Source organism: Equus asinus, chromosome 4 (genome assembly GCF_041296235.1).
Source record: "Equus asinus isolate D_3611 breed Donkey chromosome 4, EquAss-T2T_v2, whole genome shotgun sequence".
Taxonomy (NCBI): domain Eukaryota; kingdom Metazoa; phylum Chordata; class Mammalia; order Perissodactyla; family Equidae; genus Equus; species Equus asinus.
This window is the reverse complement of record NC_091793.1, coordinates 71,486,605-71,505,326: the sequence shown is the minus strand read 5'-3', so window position 1 is coordinate 71,505,326 and position 18,722 is coordinate 71,486,605. Positions and strand designations below refer to the sequence as shown.

The following is an 18,722-nucleotide window of genomic DNA, read 5'->3' as shown; positions in this document are numbered from 1 at the left end:
CAGCACAGAATACACCTTCTCTTCAAGTGCCCAAAACATACGCCAATAAGACCATATCCTGGGCCACAGGGAAAAAACCACAACAAATTCCAACAAGTGAAATGATACAGAGTGTGTTCTCTGACCTCAGCAGAATCAAATTAGAAGTCAAAAACAGAAAGATAATAGGAAAATCTCCAAACACTTGGAAATTAGGCAAGAGAGTGCTAAACAATCTCTGGGTCAAAGAGGAAGTCTCAAAGTAAATCTAAAAATACACTGAACTGAATGAAAATGAAAGCAAAACATAAAATTTGAGCAATACATTTAAAGCAGGGCTAAGAGGGAAATTTATAGCACTAAATGCATACGTTAAAAAAGAGAAAAATCCCAAATCAATAATCTAAGCTCCCACCTCAAGAACCCAGAAAAAGAAGAGCAAAACAGACCCAAAGCAGGTAGAAGGAAAAAGATAATAAAGAACAGAAATCATACAATTGAAAACAGAAAGACAACAGAGAGAAAAATCAATGAAAAACAAGAGCTGGTTGTTTGGAAAGATCAAAAAAATTGACAAACCTTGCACAAGACTGGCAAAGAAACAGGGGAAAAAAGCAAATGACCAATATCAGGAAAGAAACAGAGGATATCATCACAGACTCTGCACACATCATGAGGATAAAAAGGAATACTATGAACAAATCTACATATGCAAATTGCACAACTTAGATAAAATGGACCAATGTCTTGAAAAACACGAAAAACACAAACTATCACCACTCACCCAATATGAAATAGATAATTTGAATGGCCCTATAACTATTAAGGAAACTGAATTCATAACTTAAACACTCCCAAAGAAGAAATCTTCCAGGCCCAGAAGGTTTCATTGGAGAATTCTACAAAGCAATTCACACAATCTCTTCCAGAAAACAGAAGAGGAGGGAATATTCCCTAATTCATTTTATGAAGCTAGTATTTCCAGGATAACAAACAAGACAAAGACAATCTAAAAGAAAAAGAAAACTACAGGCCAACATCCCTTATAAATATAGATATAAACATCCTTAAAATATTAGCAAACAGAATTCAGCAATATATGCAAAGAAATATACATCATGACCAAGTGGGGCTTCTTCCAGGGAAACGACTAATCCAATATTTGAAAAGCGATCAATGTAATCTACCATATTAACAGGCTAAAGAAGAAAAATCACATAATCATATCAATCAAGGCAGAAAAAGCACCTAACAAATTTCAACATCCATTCATGACAAGAACTCTCAGAAAAATAGGAATAAAAGGGAACTTCCTCAACTAGATAAAGGGAATCTATCACAAAATCTATAGCTAACATTACACCTAATGGTGAAAGACTGAATGCCCACCCCCCACCCCCAAGAAAAAGAACAAGGCAAGGATATCCATTCTCATCAACACTCTTAGTCAACACAGTGCTGGAAGTACCAGCCAATGCAATGAGGCAAGAAAAGGAAATAAACGGCACATGAACCAGAAATGAAACTGTCCCTATTTGCAGATAACATTATTATCTACACAGAAAATCCCAAGGAATCTACAAAAAGCAAAAATCTAGGATAAGTGAGTTCAGCAAAGTCACAGGGTAGAAAACAAACATACAAAAACCAACTGTATTTCTATATACTAGCAATGAGCACATACACACAATTAAAAATACAGTATCATCTGCAATCACTCAAAAACTGAAATATTTAGGTGTAAATCTAACAAAACATGCACAGAACTTACATGCTGAAAACTACAAACTGCTCATCAAACAAATCAAATAAAATCAAAATAAATGGAGAAACACACTGTGTCAGCAAATTGGAAAACAACATAATAAAAAACATCAATTCTCCCCAAATTGATATACAAGTTTAACACAATTCCTATTAAAAACACAGCAAGATTATTTTGTAAATATAGACACAATTATTCTAAAATTTATATGGAAAGGTGAAGACACTAGAACAGCTAAAACAATTCTGAAAAAGGAGAAAAAAGAGGAGGAGTCAGTTTACCCAATTTCAAGACGTATTCTATAGCTACAGTAATCAGGACTGTGTGGGATTGGAGGAGAAATAAATGCAGAGATCAATAGAACAGAGAGAACCCAGAAAAAGACCACTTAAGTATTTCCAACAAATTGCTGACAAAGGTGCAAAAGCAGTTCAATAGAGGAAAGATATCTTTTCAACAAACGTTGCTGGAGCAATTGGACATCCGGGGCAAAAAACAAAAAAAAAACAATGTGAACCTCAACCTAAATCTTACACTTTATACAAAAATTAACTCAAAATGGATTATGTTAATTGTAAAATGCAAAACGATAAAACTCCAAAAAAGAAAAAAGAGAGAAAATCTTCAGCATCTAGAGCTAGGCAAAAAGGTACTAAACTTGACCCCAAAAGAGCGATCCATAAACGGAAAAACTGACAAGCTGGATTGCATCAAAATTAAAAACTTACGCTCTGTGAAAGACTCTCTTAAAAGGATGAAAGTCAAGCTAAAAACTGGAATATTTGCAAACCACATATTCAACAAAGGACTAGTATGTAGAACACACAAAGAACTCTCAAAACTTAACAGGGAAAAAAAATCCAATTAAAACATGCAAAAGATATGAAGAGATATTTCACAGAAGAAATATACAGATGGCAAATAAGCACATGAAATGATGTTTAACATCATTAGCCGTTAGGGAATGCAAATTAAAACCACAATAATTGCACATCTATCAAAATGCCTAAAAAATAAAGATAACACCAAATGCTGCAAGATGTGGGGAAACTGGATCTTTCATTCATTGCTGGTAGGAATATAAAAATGGTAGTCACAACGCAGTTTCTTACTAAACCAAACATGGAACTGCAATATGGCCCAGAATTGTACTCTTGGGCATTTATCCCAGAAAAATGAAAACATATGTTCACACAAAAATCTGTACATGAGTGACTAGTGGTAGATTTATTGGTAACAGCCAAAAATTAGAAACCACACAGATGTCCTTCAACAGGTGAATGGTTAATCAAACTGGTTCATCCATATGATGGAATATTACTCAGCAATAAAAACAAGCTAACCCTTAGTACACACAACAACCTCGACAAATCACCAGAGAATTATGGTGAGTGAAAAACCCAATCCCAAAAGGTTACAAATTACATGATTTCACTTATAAAGCATTCTTGAAATGATAAAATTATAGAACTAGAAAACAAATTCCTGGTTGCCAGGGGCTAAGGATGGGGTAGGGCAGGAGGGAAGCGGCTGCGGCTGTCACAGGGCAATATAAGTGATCCTTCGTGATAGAAATAGTCCATATCTTAAATAATGTTTGGATCTTACTGACTGTGTTATGTATTATGGTTTTGCAGGATGTTACTATTGGGAGAAACTAGGTATCTCTGTATTATTTAACAACTGCACGTGAATCTACAATTATCTCAAAATAAAAATTAGAAGTTTTCTTTTAACTGGCATTATCTCAAAATAAAAACAAAGTTTAAAATGGCATTGTCTCCAAAGGAATTACCAGCCAACCCATCTGTCATCAGATTTTAATATTTCTAATTTTGTCATTGACAGGCAATACAAGAGCTCACTAGAAAACTCATCTCATGGGGCCAGCCTGTTGGCGCAGCGGTTAAGTTCGTACATTCCACTTTGGCGGCCCAGGGATCACCAGTTTGGATCCCGGGTGCAGACCTACACACTGCTTGTCAAGCCACGCTGTGGTAGGCATCCCACATAGAAAGCAGAGGAAGATGGGCATGGATGTTAGCTCAGGGCCAGTCTTCCTCAGCAAAAAGAGGAGGATTGGCAGCAAATGTTAGCTCAGGACTAATCTTCCTCAAAAAAAAAAAAAAGAAAGAAAGAAAGAAAATTTATCTCTTAACAACCTAGTTCCAAAGCATTTACCAAGTGCTCATCATGTGCAACTAGGGGCAAGGGAAATAGGCAAAGATGAAGAAGACAACATAGATTTAGAAGAAAGTTTATACTTCTAATGACCTTGAACAGGAACTACCATTCTAAACTCAAGTTATCCTTGTAAGGTGCTTCATTATTCCTGCCCATAATCCTAAGTATTTCTAAACAGAATATAGGTAGCACCTGACAAATATATGATCAACTTATGCATAGCAGAGGGCACTTCCCCGCCAGAACCCCCTGCTCCCAAGCCCTGGTCTCTGGGTTTCACCTCAGCCCAACCGACCCTCCCAAATGTGACTGGGCAGAAACACGAGGGGGAGGGAATCATACACACAAACATGGGATCCATACACACACACACACACACTCACTCTTCTCTCACGCCCAACTTGCCAAGATCCCTCCGCATATGAACACTCAAAGGAAGAGAATGGCAGAGGGGAGGGGCTGGTTAGACCTCCAGCTGCCAGGCCTCCTCTCACTACAGTTGTGCCATGAGAAAAGGAAAAGAGACAACAGAGAAGAAAAGAAAGAAAAAAAAGAAAGGGAAAAGAGAGAGAAGCTATGCTGCATCCTTATCCCCTCCTATCAGTCCTGACCCTCTCTGTCTGCCTCTCCCCACTCCCAACCCAGACGCATTTCCCAAGAGCATCTTTCCCTTTAAAACACACTAGTCTCCTCCCAGCTTTGCTGGAGCCAGGCCTCAGGAGTCACATTCCAAGAAACAGGAAAAAGAAAAGCACTGAATGAAAGTCATTCATCGTTTGTGAATATTCTAATCCTTGCCTTCTCGTAAGGCTTTACTGTAACTGTAGTCCATTTTTAAATGATTAGCTTACTTTTAGAAATTGAAGCTTTCGTTTACACGAAGAAACCTGGTATTAGACTACTATTCACACCCACAGGGCAAGAACTGTTTTCATCTCTGTTAATCTGTCTTGCCCGTCTGGCTTTACGCTGAGACCTAGCAAGTGAAACCTGTGAGTAGTCAAAACCGGTGTCCCCAGGACGTCAGGGCGGGCTGCAGTAACGACAGCAGACTCTCTACTTCTTGGCAGGGTCGAGCAGGCTGACTGGTTGGCTCATCATGTTCCCTGTCTTCCCTCAACATTTCAAGTGTTCTGCTTCCAAGGCTGGGAGTGGGACAGAGATTACACGGTCCTTGCACCAGACTTCATCTACTTTACTCAAGCCCACAGTTTCACATTCAGTTCTAATAAAAATAGCTGGTTTCCAAGTTCACAGCTAATTGGAAGGAATACACTTCCTAGAGTGAAAAGTACTCTGTGCATTTACCACAATTTGTTGAGGGCCTAAGAACTGCCAGGAGCTTGGAGACAGAGCACCGACCATACAAAGCGACTCCGATCCTCGCCAGCTTATGTAGGTGAGGGGGCTCAGACAGTAGGAGAGTAAATTAAAATCGAAGTCATTGTAAACAAAATAATTACAAAGGATGACAGTTGCTAACAAGGATATAAACAGAGCTGAGGAACTTGCACTTTCTCGGGGTATGAAGTGCAATTTCCCATCTGGTTCCATCAAAATACAGAATAAAAAATTCATATAATTTATTGACCCCAAATATATTCTAAAATTTACTTTTACAAATTAAGTCCCAGATGCTGGCTTGTACCATCTCCTTATGTTAAAAGCTGGACTCCACTCCAATTCCCCAGAGCAGAAGTGGTAAGTGGTAGGCTTTTCCACAGGTGCAGATGACCAAACGACATCACTGAGAAGTGAGGAAAGGAAGCAGGAGGTAGGCCACAGAGCACGCCTTCAGCTATTTTGAAACTTGGCCCAGGGTAGGCCCTGTAACAAGGAAAAACACTTCCTTCTCCTCTTTGTCAAATCACTTAGCAGCCTGCTCCTTGGGATCCACCGTCCTTACTAGTTCCTCACTTCAGTATCTTTAAGCAACTTCTGTAGACTCACCGGGGCCTAAACACAGTAAGAGGAATTTTTTTTTTTTTTTAGGAAAGTGGAGTATATTCCAAACAAGCAACCAACAAATCAACCCCACTTAAACTGGAGACTGCCAAGCTACTTTCAAACACTATCGTTGCCTTCTACATTTAACGCCAATCAAAACTCAATCACCCCAACTAATCTTTGAGGAATATAAGAAAATTACATTATCACAGGTACCTAATGTTTTCAAATGTGCCAAACATGATAACCTAATGTTCAAACCTGCTGACTGGGAGACACATTTCCTTACAAACCTGACCCACAGAGGCAATAATCTGAATTTCCATCAAGAAAGCTGTAAGCACCATAATGGAGCAAAAATGGATCCAGGCTTCATCCAGGCCTCAGAGGGAAAAATAGCTCTGAACTGTCATTTTGGAAGAAACCTCCATTCCTTACACTTCAAATGTAATTTCCCCAAATTTCACTCCAAGATTTTTGTTAACTTGTTTGGCTTTGCTTTCTCAGACAAAATTATTCAAACTGAAGACTCTAGATTTGTTCTCTGCTACTGCATCTCCACCTCTTCCCAAATATTTCATAAAGCCTGACCTATATTAAGTTAGGAGGTTATGTCTGGAAGCTTCCACCTGGCGTTTCTTTCTAAATACTTACGCTGAAAACTGGGGGCAGGATTTGTAGTTCAGTTCTCTTGTCACAAATAGGAACTGGAGAGGAACGATTTTTTTTTTTTTTTTTGAGGAAGATTAGCCCTGAGCTAACTACCGCCAATGCTGGGAGCCGTGGCTACATCATTTGATCGGCTGTTTGACAGGGTCCAGCCGATTAACGCCGAGGGGTGCAGGGTCGCCCCTTGGTGAAGAATAACCGGCCAGCCCCTCACATAGTTCTGAAACCTGTGCTGCTTCTAATTGCCCTTCATTCCTTTTCCTTTCTTAACCTCCAGTTTTCACTCCTTTGGGTGGCTGCTTGGGAGGGGCTACCTCCTGGGAAAATTAGATATCGTAAGAGAATGTGACCACCTGCAGGTAACTTTCAAGATATTTTTCAGTTAATTATTGGAGGAGCACACAGTCCCATTTGAGACAATCAGAAAGGAATCCTGCCCAGATAAGATGTCGAATTAGGTTTATGGCCTCTGTCTGGTTAATGTTTCCTTCTCCCTCCAGTTCTTTGTCTAAATATATATGCATCGTCCTTCTAAGTTTGCTGGTTAATTGGATGATCAAGAAGTATCTACATATTATTCTTGACCTTCTGCTTTCTGTTAAAATGTTATAGAGGTTTTCTCCTAAAAGCAATAAATAATAAATAATTGATGAGTAGAAGGGCCGAGGGGCGCAAGAATGCCCCTCGGTGAAGAATGGCCGGCTGACACCCCTGATATTTTCTGAATTATATGCATGCTTTCTATCAAGGTTATGTGTATACTTATTTCTCTTTTTTATTCTTGAAGATATACAGTTTAGCTTAGCTTTTCAGCCCTTTACTTTACTAACAATATGATACTTTCTCCGGCAGTGTGCTTAAGGGACTGTTAGCTCCACAATCTAAAAGACAAAGGAATGCTTTCACCCCCTAAAGGGTGCAAAAATGTAAAGATGTTTAACTGCCCACTGAGAATGCAGATAGCCCTGGGGATAAGACACCCTGGAGTCGCCTTTTGTTCCCATTAACCATCTACACTAATGGCATAAATGATTGAGGGAGGCAGGGATGGCTCCACCAGGATGTAACCAGACAGACTGCTGTCCTGTCCGGAGGCCTGGACCTTCTCTCTTTGATTTAACTTTACCATGAATCACAACAGACGCCTAGGTACCTATCTCCTTTAGCTTAGAGACAACAAACACTAGTTAATTGCGGAGAAGACTACCATTAACCTTATGCTCTATAGAATAGAATGCTAATAAATATTCTTGTGCTCGTTTTTCACTTCCTTATCTCTCTGAGAATATTCGTAGAACTATTTCTGTACTAATCCTGAAAAATATATAAACGACACTTGTGCACAGTAAAGTCGGACTTGCTAACACCAACCCAAGTCTCACGTCCCCCTTATTTCCCCCTCAGTCATTGCGCCGACGCCGTCCGTCCCTCAGGAACCTGGACTCCGCCGGGGCGGGACCCCGGCACGCCAATCTTCCTCTTTTTGCTGAGGAAGACTGGCCCTGAGCTAACATCCGTGCCCATCTTTCTCTACTTTCTACGTGGGACGCCTATCACAGCATGGCTTTTGCCAAGCGGTGCCATGTCCACACCCGGGATCCCACCCGGCGAACCCTTCACCCAGCTCCTCTGTAACCACTACCAGAAAATTCTCCCTTTAGTCTCTTTGGCATCACCCTCAAACTCTTCATCCACCTGTGCTGCTCCTTTCTGTTCCCACGGAGAGCATCAGCCTGTGTTAACAACCTTGCCAACCCTCTGACGCTCAAAACCCTCTGACACTTCCCTTCTCCCTCAGAATAAAAGTCAAAGTCCCTACAAAGGTCCAGCTCTGCATCGTCCAGCCAGCCCGCCACCTTCCTAACCCTCCAGCCTCCTCTCTTTCTGCTCTTTCCCTCACTCCCTGCTCACACCTTTACATTAACTTTCTGCCTGTAATCCTCCCTCCCTTCTTTGAGGGGCTTTCTCAAATGGTACCGTCCCTTAACCCTCCACCCCTCATCATGAAACTATAAACTTCCAACTCTCTATCCCTCTAACCAACTTCCTATTTAACTTATTCTACTAACTGTTTTCCCCATATAAGTTCCAGGAATGCAGGGATTTATCTGTTTTGTTCACTGCCGTATCCCTAGGGTCTAGCACAGTGCAAGCTACTTGACGAGAGTTCAGTAAGCATGTGTGATGAAGGAAAGAGTCATTCATTTAACAGATGTTTGCTGGGCACCTGGTCTGGGCCAAGTGTGTGAAGTCAAGACAAATAAGACACTGTCCCCGCCTTCAATGCACCAGAAGGAGAAGTGCACCACAGACACGAAGCTTCACTACAGGACTGCAAACTAGGGCCACAGGCACGTGGCAGAACACGCCAAGAGCTCAGAGAAAGAGGCCTGGGCTTCGCCCTCCTGGGGACCGGCCCTGCTTTCCATCGCCGAGCAGCTCTCCGGAGAGCATCCCCCGGGGGCCTCCTCCAGACCCGTGAGCGAGCGGGACTCACTTGCCATCCCCAGGCCTGAGGTTACTTGTCCAGAGGCCCAACTTCCGGCCTCTCCACGCCGAGCGCAAGATTTAATGAAAGAAATTTAAAAGCCCCTGCTCTTCAGCCTCCGCGCCCCCTCTTTCGTCCAGCGGGCCACCCCGCACAGCCGCCGGGGACCACACCCCGCTCGGACCGAACAGCCCTCCCACGCTTCACAACCAAAGGCGCCCTACTTCCGCGGTCCGCACCTGCTCCCGGCGTCCCCTTCGGCTCCTCCCTGCGCGTGCGCGACCAGACACACGCGGGTTCGGGCAAGGCTGGGGGCGCGGCACAGACTGGGCACGCCCCCAGCGCAGAGCCGACTTCTGATTGGCTGCCAGGCACTCGTCCGGGCGGAGCTGGGGAGGCCTGCGGTTGTGCCTCTAAAGGCGCTGCCAGTTGAGTCTGGTGTCACGGCTTCTAGTTCCGCCGCCTCCGCGCGCTTCCCGGAATCCTTGCAACCCCGCCGGCATGTCTCAGGTATATTGCGTGCCCGGCCTGGCAGCGAAGGTGCAGCGGGGGGAGGCCAGTGTGGGGATCATCCAACAGACAGAACCCCGCGGGTTTCCCTCCCCAGTTCTGCAGTTCCTCCTGGACCCATGCCCAGCCCTGACTCTGGACAGAGCCTGTGAGCGGAATTTTCCGGTTTTGGACGCCCAAAACCAATACCCACCCTCAACTGCTGGAAAGTTGCCCATGAGTGGACTTCGCCGTGAAGCAGGAAGACGGGTCGAAGGCGAGGGTCCTAGGTAGAAAATGGGAGGTAGAGGGTTGCATGGATTGAAGGAGCAAGGGGACCGAGGCCCCCATCCGGAAGGACAGGGCAGGACTAGGGACGTCATGCAGAGTGGAGAATCGAGGAGGCCATGGCTGAGAGCTTGGAGGTCAGGGGAAGTTCCGGCTAAGTCTCCGGCGTGCGGGAAGGGGAGGGTCGCAGCCTGGGGAGAGGTAATTCAGAGGCCTTTCCCATCCCTCTAATGTAGACGCTTCTCTGAGACCCAGCTATGTGGGGCGATCCTGGCTCCTCTCCCCTCCCTCCATTGCAGCACTGGGACAAAGGTCAGCGCTGGACGCCCTGGCCCCAGAGGGAGGGGACCAGCGGGCTCTGGCCGCTTACATTCATGCCCTGTCTCCTTCTCAGCTGTTTCACACGCGCTGTGCCTGCCCTATCCACAGGTCAGGGCTTTACTGGGACCCCGGTCTTTTCCGGTGAAATGTATGCCCACTGCAGGCAATCTTCGCCTGCCTCCCTCCACACTGTATTTCCTGATGACCATTTGTTCCCTGTATTTCTCACTGATCCCTGGTATAGTGAGAGTGCCCAATACGTAGTTGTCCATGATGAGTGAATGGGTGTGCTTCCCCTCCTTGTTTTGCAGAATCTTTCTAGCTGTCCTGTTGAGGAGGTGAGGGGAGACACATTGCTTTTCCTCACCTGCATTGCAGGGGGAGTGCTGCCTTTCCAACCCCTCCATCTGCGTTACTGAGCTCTGTTGAGTCCTCTCCCCTCCCTCCCATTTAGGCTGAGTTTGACAGAGCTGCTGAGGAGGTTAAGAACCTCAAGACCAAGCCGGCAGACGATGAAATGCTGTTCATCTACAGCCACTACAAACAAGCGACCGTGGGTGACGTAAATACAGGTAAGCTGAGACGAGATTGGGAGGGCCCCTACTCATGAAAGCAGGCTTAGCATCCTTGGTTTGTTGCTCAAATGGCAGAATTCAAATCCTAGTTTTGGAGGGACTTTAATGACTGTCACCAGCATTTCCCATCTACTTGGGAAGAAGGAGAGACCCCAGCTTGGAAGAGACTTGCTCCAAGCTCTCAGCTCAGTAGTAGCTTTGTTGAACCATACTGCTTCTGCCCCAGATGGACAGGATCAAAGTCGCAGCACTTGGCAGCCCGGCCAAGCCTAATGTCAGGAGCAGCGAAACAGCTGGCTTCCTGGGGCAGGTCAGAAGCATTTTTGCTGACAACAGTTCCTGATGAACGTTTTTTCCCTGTGGGAAAATCTTGGTACAGATTTTGAAGCCGTGGTTTGGACTACCGTATCCTGTAATACAATCTTTCCTGCCTTGGACAGATTTCATTCTGCCACTAAGTCCCGGAGATTCGGGTATATACTGAGGCAACAGCACGATGCAGTCTATGCAAGGCCTCAGAGGTGGTGGCCATGGCAGCATAGAAGGAGGTCACCTCTGCCCCTGTTCAGGAGAGTGAACCTGGCTCCAAATTCGAGTGCATTTGGGGTAGAGGGTGGAGCCGGTGGGCTGGCTGCCAGCCAGCTGGAAGCAGGAGATGGTGGCCAGAGATAAGGATTATAGGCAATATTAAATAAGTTCACAGGGAGGGCATAGTTGGGAAAGGTCTTCTGGCAAAGGTAAGTTTCACACTGGGTTTATAAACTGTGTCCTCCCAGGGAGGAGGAGGAGCGATGAAGTGGGGGTGACCAGAGGGGCTGAGATGCCTTTCTGCCCAACACAATTTTCGCAGAGACTGGCCTCTGCCCTGCTTCCACATGGGTATTGATAGACCCCCTTGGGAACCTGTCCCTTCCTGATCAGGGAGGTGTCAGCTCACTAGGGCTGAAGTGTCCAGTACAGCAGCCACCAGCCACGTGCGGCTATCTACATTTAAAGTAAAAATAGTTAAAATGAAGTAAAACCCACAGTTCAGTCCTCAATCGCACAAGCCACATTTCGAGGGCTCAGTTGCCACGAGTGACAAGTGGCCCCTGAGTTGGACAGTGCCAATGTACCATTCCATCGCCGCAGAAAGGGCTGTTGGGGTGTGCTGCTCCTGGGTTCTGAGGATGACTCTGCAGGGGCGTTTTCTCTAGGGGGTCCCTGGGAATGCTTCCCTGAAAGCACTTGGGGGACTTGATGTTTCTCAGACGCAGTGGGCACCGTGACCGCTCCCCTTGGCTTTGTTCTCAGCGCGGCAGGGAGATAGGTGGGCAGGGAAGCAGCGGGTGTGTTTCGCCAAGTGCAGCTGATAACAGCTCTATATGCATAAAATCATGGTCTAACTTAAAGAAAGCTTGCCTTCAGAAAAAACCTCCCACAGATCAACCACAGATCGACAAACAGTCTGGTAGAAAATGGGGAAATGATGTGAACAGACCGTTCACAGAAAAGGACACCCAGAAAACGGCTAACAGTAGTGTGTGAGGGAGAGAAATTGGGTGGCTGAGAGCAGGGTGAAAGGGGAACTTTGGAGTATTCTTCTTTGTAGCATTTGAATTTTAAGCCATGTGAATGGATAACACTTGTTTAAAAAAATTACAGTACAGTTTTTAAAAGGAGAAATTTTGGCGTTAACTTGTAAGACAAAGACTATCTGGTAATGAGAACAGTCTTCCTCCTGTTTTCTCTAGAGATTGTTTGGATTTCTGTGCACTGTACTAGATCCATTTAACTCCATGACAGGGCGTAGAAGGAATAGAGATAATAAAGGATGCCTTTCATGACAGGAAAGCTGATCAAGTTCTCCACTGGAACCTGAAGCAGATCTAATGTCTTTCCTTGTCTTGTTTAAGAACGGCCTGGGATGTTGGACCTCAAAGGCAAGGCCAAATGGGATGCCTGGAATGCACTGAAAGGTAATCGTTCTAATCAGTTTCCCGAGTTTGTAAAGCCTAGTAATGAAATTCTTTTCTTTAAGGAGTATAAGGGATAGGGAGAGAAAACAAAGTGAATGAGGCACATGCTAGAAACCAACTTGACCTGGGCCAGAATGGAAAAAAACTGGGCCACCTACTTTTTCTCCTAATACCATTTATGCCTTTTCCAATAGCACCACCTCTCAGCAGTGGTATCATCTGGAGAGGAGCAGCTGGAGACCAAGCCACTGAAAAACAGATTGGAAAGCGACGTAGTTGGTGTAGGCTTTATATGTATTCAGAATAAGGGGTAGTTTCCTGCCCACACCTTCCTCTCCCCGCCAAGGCCAGGCACTTGCCGCTAGCCCAGGCAGCCCTCCCCAGTTCCCTTCCAGCCAGAAAGGCACATAAAAGAAAGGAATGAGCTAATGCATGGCGAGCTGCTGGCACGTCGTAGCCTCGGTGAATGGAGCTATTATATGCTAAGCAACAGCAGCCAAGAAGTATCCCAATGCCAGCTTAATCACGTGCCACCTGCAGCAGCAAGACCCAAAAGTTGGCAGGAAAGTGCCTCCCAGCTTTTGTGTTCTCGCTAGCTAGTTTCTGAATAAGCCCTCTGTCTTCCTGCAAATGAGAAACCCTTGAATTCAAAAAGGGCCAGAATACAATAAATATACTCCTAGGATTTGCGAGTAACTAGAACAGGAATGCCGGTCTGGCTGTCTGTTTTCATTGGGCATTTCCATGGCACCCTCAGGCCCTGTGGACTCCCCAGAGCTTCAGAACGTGCTCCGATTCCCAGTGAGTCCCTGTCCTCCGTGGAATCCAGGAACCTGGGTGTTCCTGTCGCTGAGGGATATAGTCAGTGTCCTGCGTACTGCAACAAGAAGGCAAAACTTTGTCTCCTCCTCCTCCAAAAGCCAGCTGCTTTTACTCAGAGGTCTCAAAAATTATCTCAGAGCTTCTGTCTGGGGAGAAGAGGGTGTGTGGCTTTGCTTTTTCACTGCCAGCTTTACAGCTCTGGGAGATAAGAGCCCCACAGAGAAATATGTGATAGGTCAAAGCCAACCCTGAGAGTCAGCAGGACCAGTAAGGTCACTGTGGCTCCCCATGTTGGGCTTTCCTGCCTGTCTGGACTGCTCAACCTTTTTCCCAAGGCTCAGGCTGACCACTCACTCATGACAGTGAAGGACTCATGTGGCCAGGGGGCCAGCGACAGGCCTTGGGACAGCTGCACTCACATGGGTTCAGTGCTTTATGGAGCATTCACTGTGGGCCCGGCTCCTTGAGTACTTCAAGTCGAATCCTGGCCAGGTCCGTGAGGTGTAGGTAGTAGAACCCCCACTTTACAGATGAGGAACTGAGCCTTGGAGCCTTAAACGGGGGCTGTCCAGGGCTCTAAAGTGTGCTGCTTTTCTACCACGCTGCCTCTCTGACAAGTAATCTTGTCGGTTCCTTACAGGAACTTCCAAGGAAGATGCCATGAAAGCTTACATCAACAAAGTAGAAGACCTTAAGAAAAAATATGGAATATAAGGGACTGGATTTGGCTGCCAGCCACGCGTATCATCTAAACTGATAAAATGCCTTGTTTTTGTAATACTGTGGATGACGTGAAATAATGCAAATAACCAGTTAACCCAATTCCTCAAGACTGTCCAGGATATGGCTCTAACAGATTACTGAAATGGTTACTGATCTTTGCTCAGTAGTTTTTATCTCTAGATCAATTAAAAGTACCTTTGTTACTTTAAGTCTTTAGTAATCTGGGTTCTTGAAATAACTTACTCTGTTCCAGTCTCTCTTCCTCACTTCCTTTTTCTGAAGATTTCGTCTGGAAGTGTTTGAACTTACCCTCCTCTATATTCCACTGGAGTGTGAGGCAGGTGGTCCCACCTGCTCTAGTCCTGGAGCTCACCTCTTGTGGAGAGGAAAAGAATTATAGACGTGGCCTTTCCCACCTCCTTTTTCTTCCCAATTCCAGCCCCCAGTCAGGCAGGCCGGCTGAGACTTCAGTCTGCAGGTACTGCCAACCCTCTGTGGGGGACATCGCTGGCCTCCTGCTCTGAGGAAGGCAGGGTTGACAGGTGTTTGAGGTCTGTCTGAGATCCAACCAGTCCATGGTTCCAGAGCAAATGAGCAAGGGTAGAAGCCCCACTCAGGAGGAAATGTGCGTCTGCCTTGGGGATTCCCAGAGACGCAGTGAAAGCTTGGCCCCAGGCAGCTGGGTGAGCAAAAATGAGTGGGGGGCGTGAGTGCTCAGCAGGCAGAAGGGAGATGAGGGCCGAGGAGGGCAAGGGGTTGAGGCTGCAGAGAAGAAAGGCTGGAGCTTGACCCTGGAGGTGTAGGGTGTTGAAATGTAAGAAAGAAAAAAGACAGCTGTCAAGACCCTCCCTGCCAGGTGTTCCCCTTCAGTCCCTTCCACAGTCCTGCAAGGAAGGTGGTAGTTTTCCTGTTTTGCAGGTAAGGATGCTGAGGCTGAAAGGAATTAAAGAGAAGCTCTCTGAGGCCAGGCAGCTCTCGGTTCTTCCCTCCAAAGCCTCTGCCCTGGTCTTAGACATAGTTTGGCCTCACCTGGAAGAAGAGTGAGGCCTGAGATGTACAGTGACTTAAAACCCAAGATCACTCAGCAGTGATAAACTAAGACCCAGCATTCAGGCCCAGCTCTCCCAGGTTCAGATGCCTGTACCACCCAAGGCCTCGCTGGTGTGCCAGCGCTGTAGTGGAGAAACAGGAACAGCAGGGAGGGCAACTCTCTGGTGTGGCTGGCATGTGGCGTACCTTCATTGTGAAATGGGACTAGGTAGTGGATAGTCTTGATAATGCAGTTGAAAAGTACAGAATTTGACCACAGGTGATGGGGCGCTGCCGAGCAGGAGACATGGCAGGCATTCAGACAGTCGGTCTGACTGTTGTATCAACAGCTGTGAATTCCTCTAGTTCCAGCCCAGCCTGCTCATGGAAAACCAGGCCCGGCAGCTTAGGTGGAGACAGGGCAAGTTGCTCCAACAAAGCAATGGGGTCAAGGTCCAAAACCCAGACATGTGGCCCAGATGAGGTGACTTCCTGAGTAGCAGCATCGTTTATGTGGGAGTTATTCTTTCCTGGGTGCTGATGTGACTGAGGGCATACGAGGCAGGGAGCCCACATTCCTGCCATCCTCCCACCTGGCTCCGCTCCACCCAGGCTGCCAAGACCATGGAACTCACCGGCACCTATGAGCCCCAAGGAAGGCAGTGGGGAGCCATAGCCACTTATCTGTACCCATATTTGGATCATCTTTGCTCAGTTATTGGCTCTTTCAGAAATATGTCAAAGGGAAAACAACTTAAATGGAGTCCAAGGCATGGTTCTTATCCTAACAGACCTGGCTCCACGGTCGGCCTAGCACACCTACCCTGAGGGTGGTGGTGAGCTTTAAGCCAGGCTGTGTGAGAGGCTCCTGGCATAGAGTCAGTGCCACTGTGTGGCCCTTTCTCAGGAATTTTTCTCTCACCTACTTTTAAACTAATTCTTGTCTCTGGGAAAATACCTTGCAAGGAGTCAAGGACCTAGTCCAGGAACAAATTCTCACTCCTTTGGTACCACTGGAAAGGGTTTGGATGACAGAAGTGCCTGCCAGCTATTCTGCCCTGTTTCTAGCGTGTGAAAGAGCCAGGGCCTGGCAGACGTGTGCTCAGGCACCATGTCACTGCCTAGCTGCTGCCAGAATCGGAGAAGAAGGGGCCTCAACGTAAGGAAGCCCTGACAAAGGTAGTGTAGTCTGGCCATCTGCAGTTACACTGTGCTAAGATTGTCTCTTGACCACTCAGTATTTCTTCTCCTTTGGATGGGAGAGAACCACTGTCTAGGAGTGAAAGGACTTGGATCCGAGGCCCATATGCCCCACCACTGGTATGGTCCCCAATTATTGGCTGTCATTTGCTGAGCACCTGCAGGGCCAGGCTGCCACTCAGGTTCTTTGCTTCGGTTCTCAAATTTAATACCCACAGTGCTTTGAGGTGGAGACTACACCTCAATGCTGTGTCATGGGGTTTACTGTGCCCACTATTCAAATGAGGAAATGAAGGCTCAGGTGATATGAGTGGATCCCAACCCAGGGCTCTCTTACCAGGAAGGCCCTGATCATCCCCTTCCGTCACGTTCCCTCTCGTGACCACTGGCTGCCACTCAGCTCTGCATCTCCACCGTCAGTGCGATGATGAGGCTGACTCCCGTCTTGCTGGGCTAGCGCAAGATGCTGTGAAATCCCCTACCTGCTGTGTAACTCCTTTCTGATGAGTGGCTTAGAAAAGCAGGTCACATCTCCAAGGCTAGAGTAGGGCACAGATGAGCTGTACTCAGGTGATTCTGAGGCTTTCCCAAGTTTGGGATGGGCCTGCCCCACTCACCGTAAAGTAGTGGTACCAGTTTCTCAGAAAATAACGTGGTGTTCTGAAGACATGTCACCACAGCCTTAGGGACTGTGCCTGCTCCTGTGGCTTCTGCAGAGGCCCATGTATGGCCCAGGGGTGTCAAATGAGATAGACAGTGGGGAGCAGGGTGAGACACCAGTCTCCACTCTCTCCTCGGGGAGGTGCCCACACCTCCCCTGTGGTACTTCTTAGCTCCACTCTGCCTTTGGTGAGAGACTTACCTGTGGATACCACTTCAGACTCTCAGGTGCTAGATTGCCTATCTTCCTGGAGTCACACTTCCTTCATCTGAAAAACGAGCTGATAAAATGGGTAAAGTGCTTCGCACAATGCTGAGCAAACAGCAACTTGCCGGCAGCCTGGAGGGCTTTCCTAGCGTGCATCCTCACCCTCAGTATTGCCCTCCCCACCGTCTGGACCAGTCCTGGCCAGGGACCACAAAGCGCTGCTCCCCACCTTGGCAGGGCTCCAATAATTTGGGGGTCAACCACACAAGTAAGTTTGGGTTGCTCCAGGATGTTCTCCCCACACTGAAGTAGTTCCAGGATCCAGTGCTATATAGATCAGGGACCAGAAATCTTGGGGGAAAGGCCACTGGATCGCAAGTTGAGGACCTTGGCTCAGCCACTGCCCAAGTTACATAGACATGGGGCAAGTTATGTCACTTCTGTATTCCTCAGTCTCTTTATCAATAAAATGGGGCTGAACAGAAGGTCCCATGTAGATAGGAAGGAAAGCCAGAGGAGAAGAAACAAAAGACCCCCGAGGGGGCTGGCTTGATGGGAGTCAGGCTGGGAAGTTGTGAGGGGGTGGTTTAAGCAGCCAGATGATTAAAGGTGTTTAAAATTAAATTACAGGTGTTTGGAGTTGAGGATGAGCCAAGAGAAATAACCGACAGAGGAGGGGTTTGGCAGAGCTGTGCCTTTGGGACCTGGGTCCAGGCCAGACAACACACCTGCCCTTGGCAGCTCCCAGGGAAGAGAGGATCAGAATGTTTCTTCCCTTATTTATAATATTTGTGTGATTGCCGAAGACCTCTCTTTGGAAAGGACATGGGATAGCTAAGAACAGACCAAAAAATAAGCAAAGCCCCTTCAGGACCCTGGGGTTTAAAGGTAGCTCAGACGCCATCCTGGCCTAAACGGACAGGAGGTCACATTCAGCACAATAGCGTTGCCCTGGGATGCCCTCTCTGAACTACTGCAACAGATAATCCCCCTGCTTTGCAATACCCCCCTGCCGTGGATACCCTGGAAGACCAGGAATTGGTCAACTCCCATCTTTTTCTTATGTTTTATGGTTTTTGATAAGTATCCTTGCTAAGTAGTGAAGAGCCTAAGTCCAGACTGCAAATGTTTTCTTCTTTATGTGGCTGTGAAGATAGCCCCACAAAGCCTCTGCAGGGAAGTTGGTGCGATATCAAACAAGCACAGGACTCTGCACTTAGGGGAGGTGGTCTCAAGTAGCCTAAGGGTGTGATTATGGGGCCCCAAAATACCCCAGCGTAGTGGGTTGAATTGTGTCCCCCAGAAAGATATGCCCAAATCCTAACTCCCCGCACACACCATGCCTGTGAATACGACCTTCTGTGGAGGTCGGATCTTTACAGATGTAGTTAAGATGAGGATCTTGAAATAAAATCAT

The 18,722-nt window shown here is 46.6% G+C and overlaps 2 protein-coding genes across 14 annotated transcripts in view; one reads left to right on the top strand and one right to left on the bottom strand.

The window, feature by feature from the left end:
* Positions 1-9,410, bottom strand: part of C4H2orf76 (chromosome 4 C2orf76 homolog) — a 128,920-nt gene extending 119,510 nt beyond the window's left edge. For 7 of the 12 annotated variants that reach the window (XR_011502770.1, XM_070507535.1, XM_070507529.1 and 4 more), the window contains exon 1: positions 9,272-9,410. The gene's annotated coding sequence lies outside the window, so the exon portion shown is untranslated. Of the gene's footprint in view, positions 1-9,041 lie in introns of all 12 variants that reach the window. The other 5 variants (XR_006527011.2, XM_070507530.1, XM_044769093.2 and 2 more) reach the window with 3 other exon arrangements.
* DBI (diazepam binding inhibitor, acyl-CoA binding protein) lies at positions 9,405-14,417 on the top strand. 2 transcript variants are annotated; one of them, XM_044769094.2, is made up of 5 exons: positions 9,419-9,542; positions 9,640-9,811; positions 10,585-10,702; positions 12,601-12,663; positions 14,126-14,417. In XM_044769094.2, the coding sequence occupies exons 3-5, from the start codon at positions 10,648-10,650 to the stop codon at positions 14,197-14,199; spliced, it is 192 nt and encodes a 63-aa protein (XP_044625029.1). In that variant the 5' UTR covers positions 9,419-9,542; positions 9,640-9,811; positions 10,585-10,647; the 3' UTR covers positions 14,200-14,417. The 2 variants fall into 2 exon arrangements, with proteins under 2 accessions (XP_014695553.1, XP_044625029.1); XM_014840067.3 differs by lacking the exon at positions 9,640-9,811 and having other exon boundaries at positions 9,405-9,542.
* The last annotated feature ends 4,305 nt before the right edge of the window (positions 14,418-18,722 follow it).

Excerpts from the sequence above, each read along its gene's own strand:
- DBI (XM_014840067.3), top strand. Across the intron at positions 10,703-12,600 it reads CGTGGGTGACGTAAATACAG|AACGGCCTGGGATGTTGGAC; the intron begins GTAAGCTGAGAC and ends GTCTTGTTTAAG. Across the intron at positions 12,664-14,125 it reads TGCCTGGAATGCACTGAAAG|GAACTTCCAAGGAAGATGCC; the intron begins GTAATCGTTCTA and ends GGTTCCTTACAG.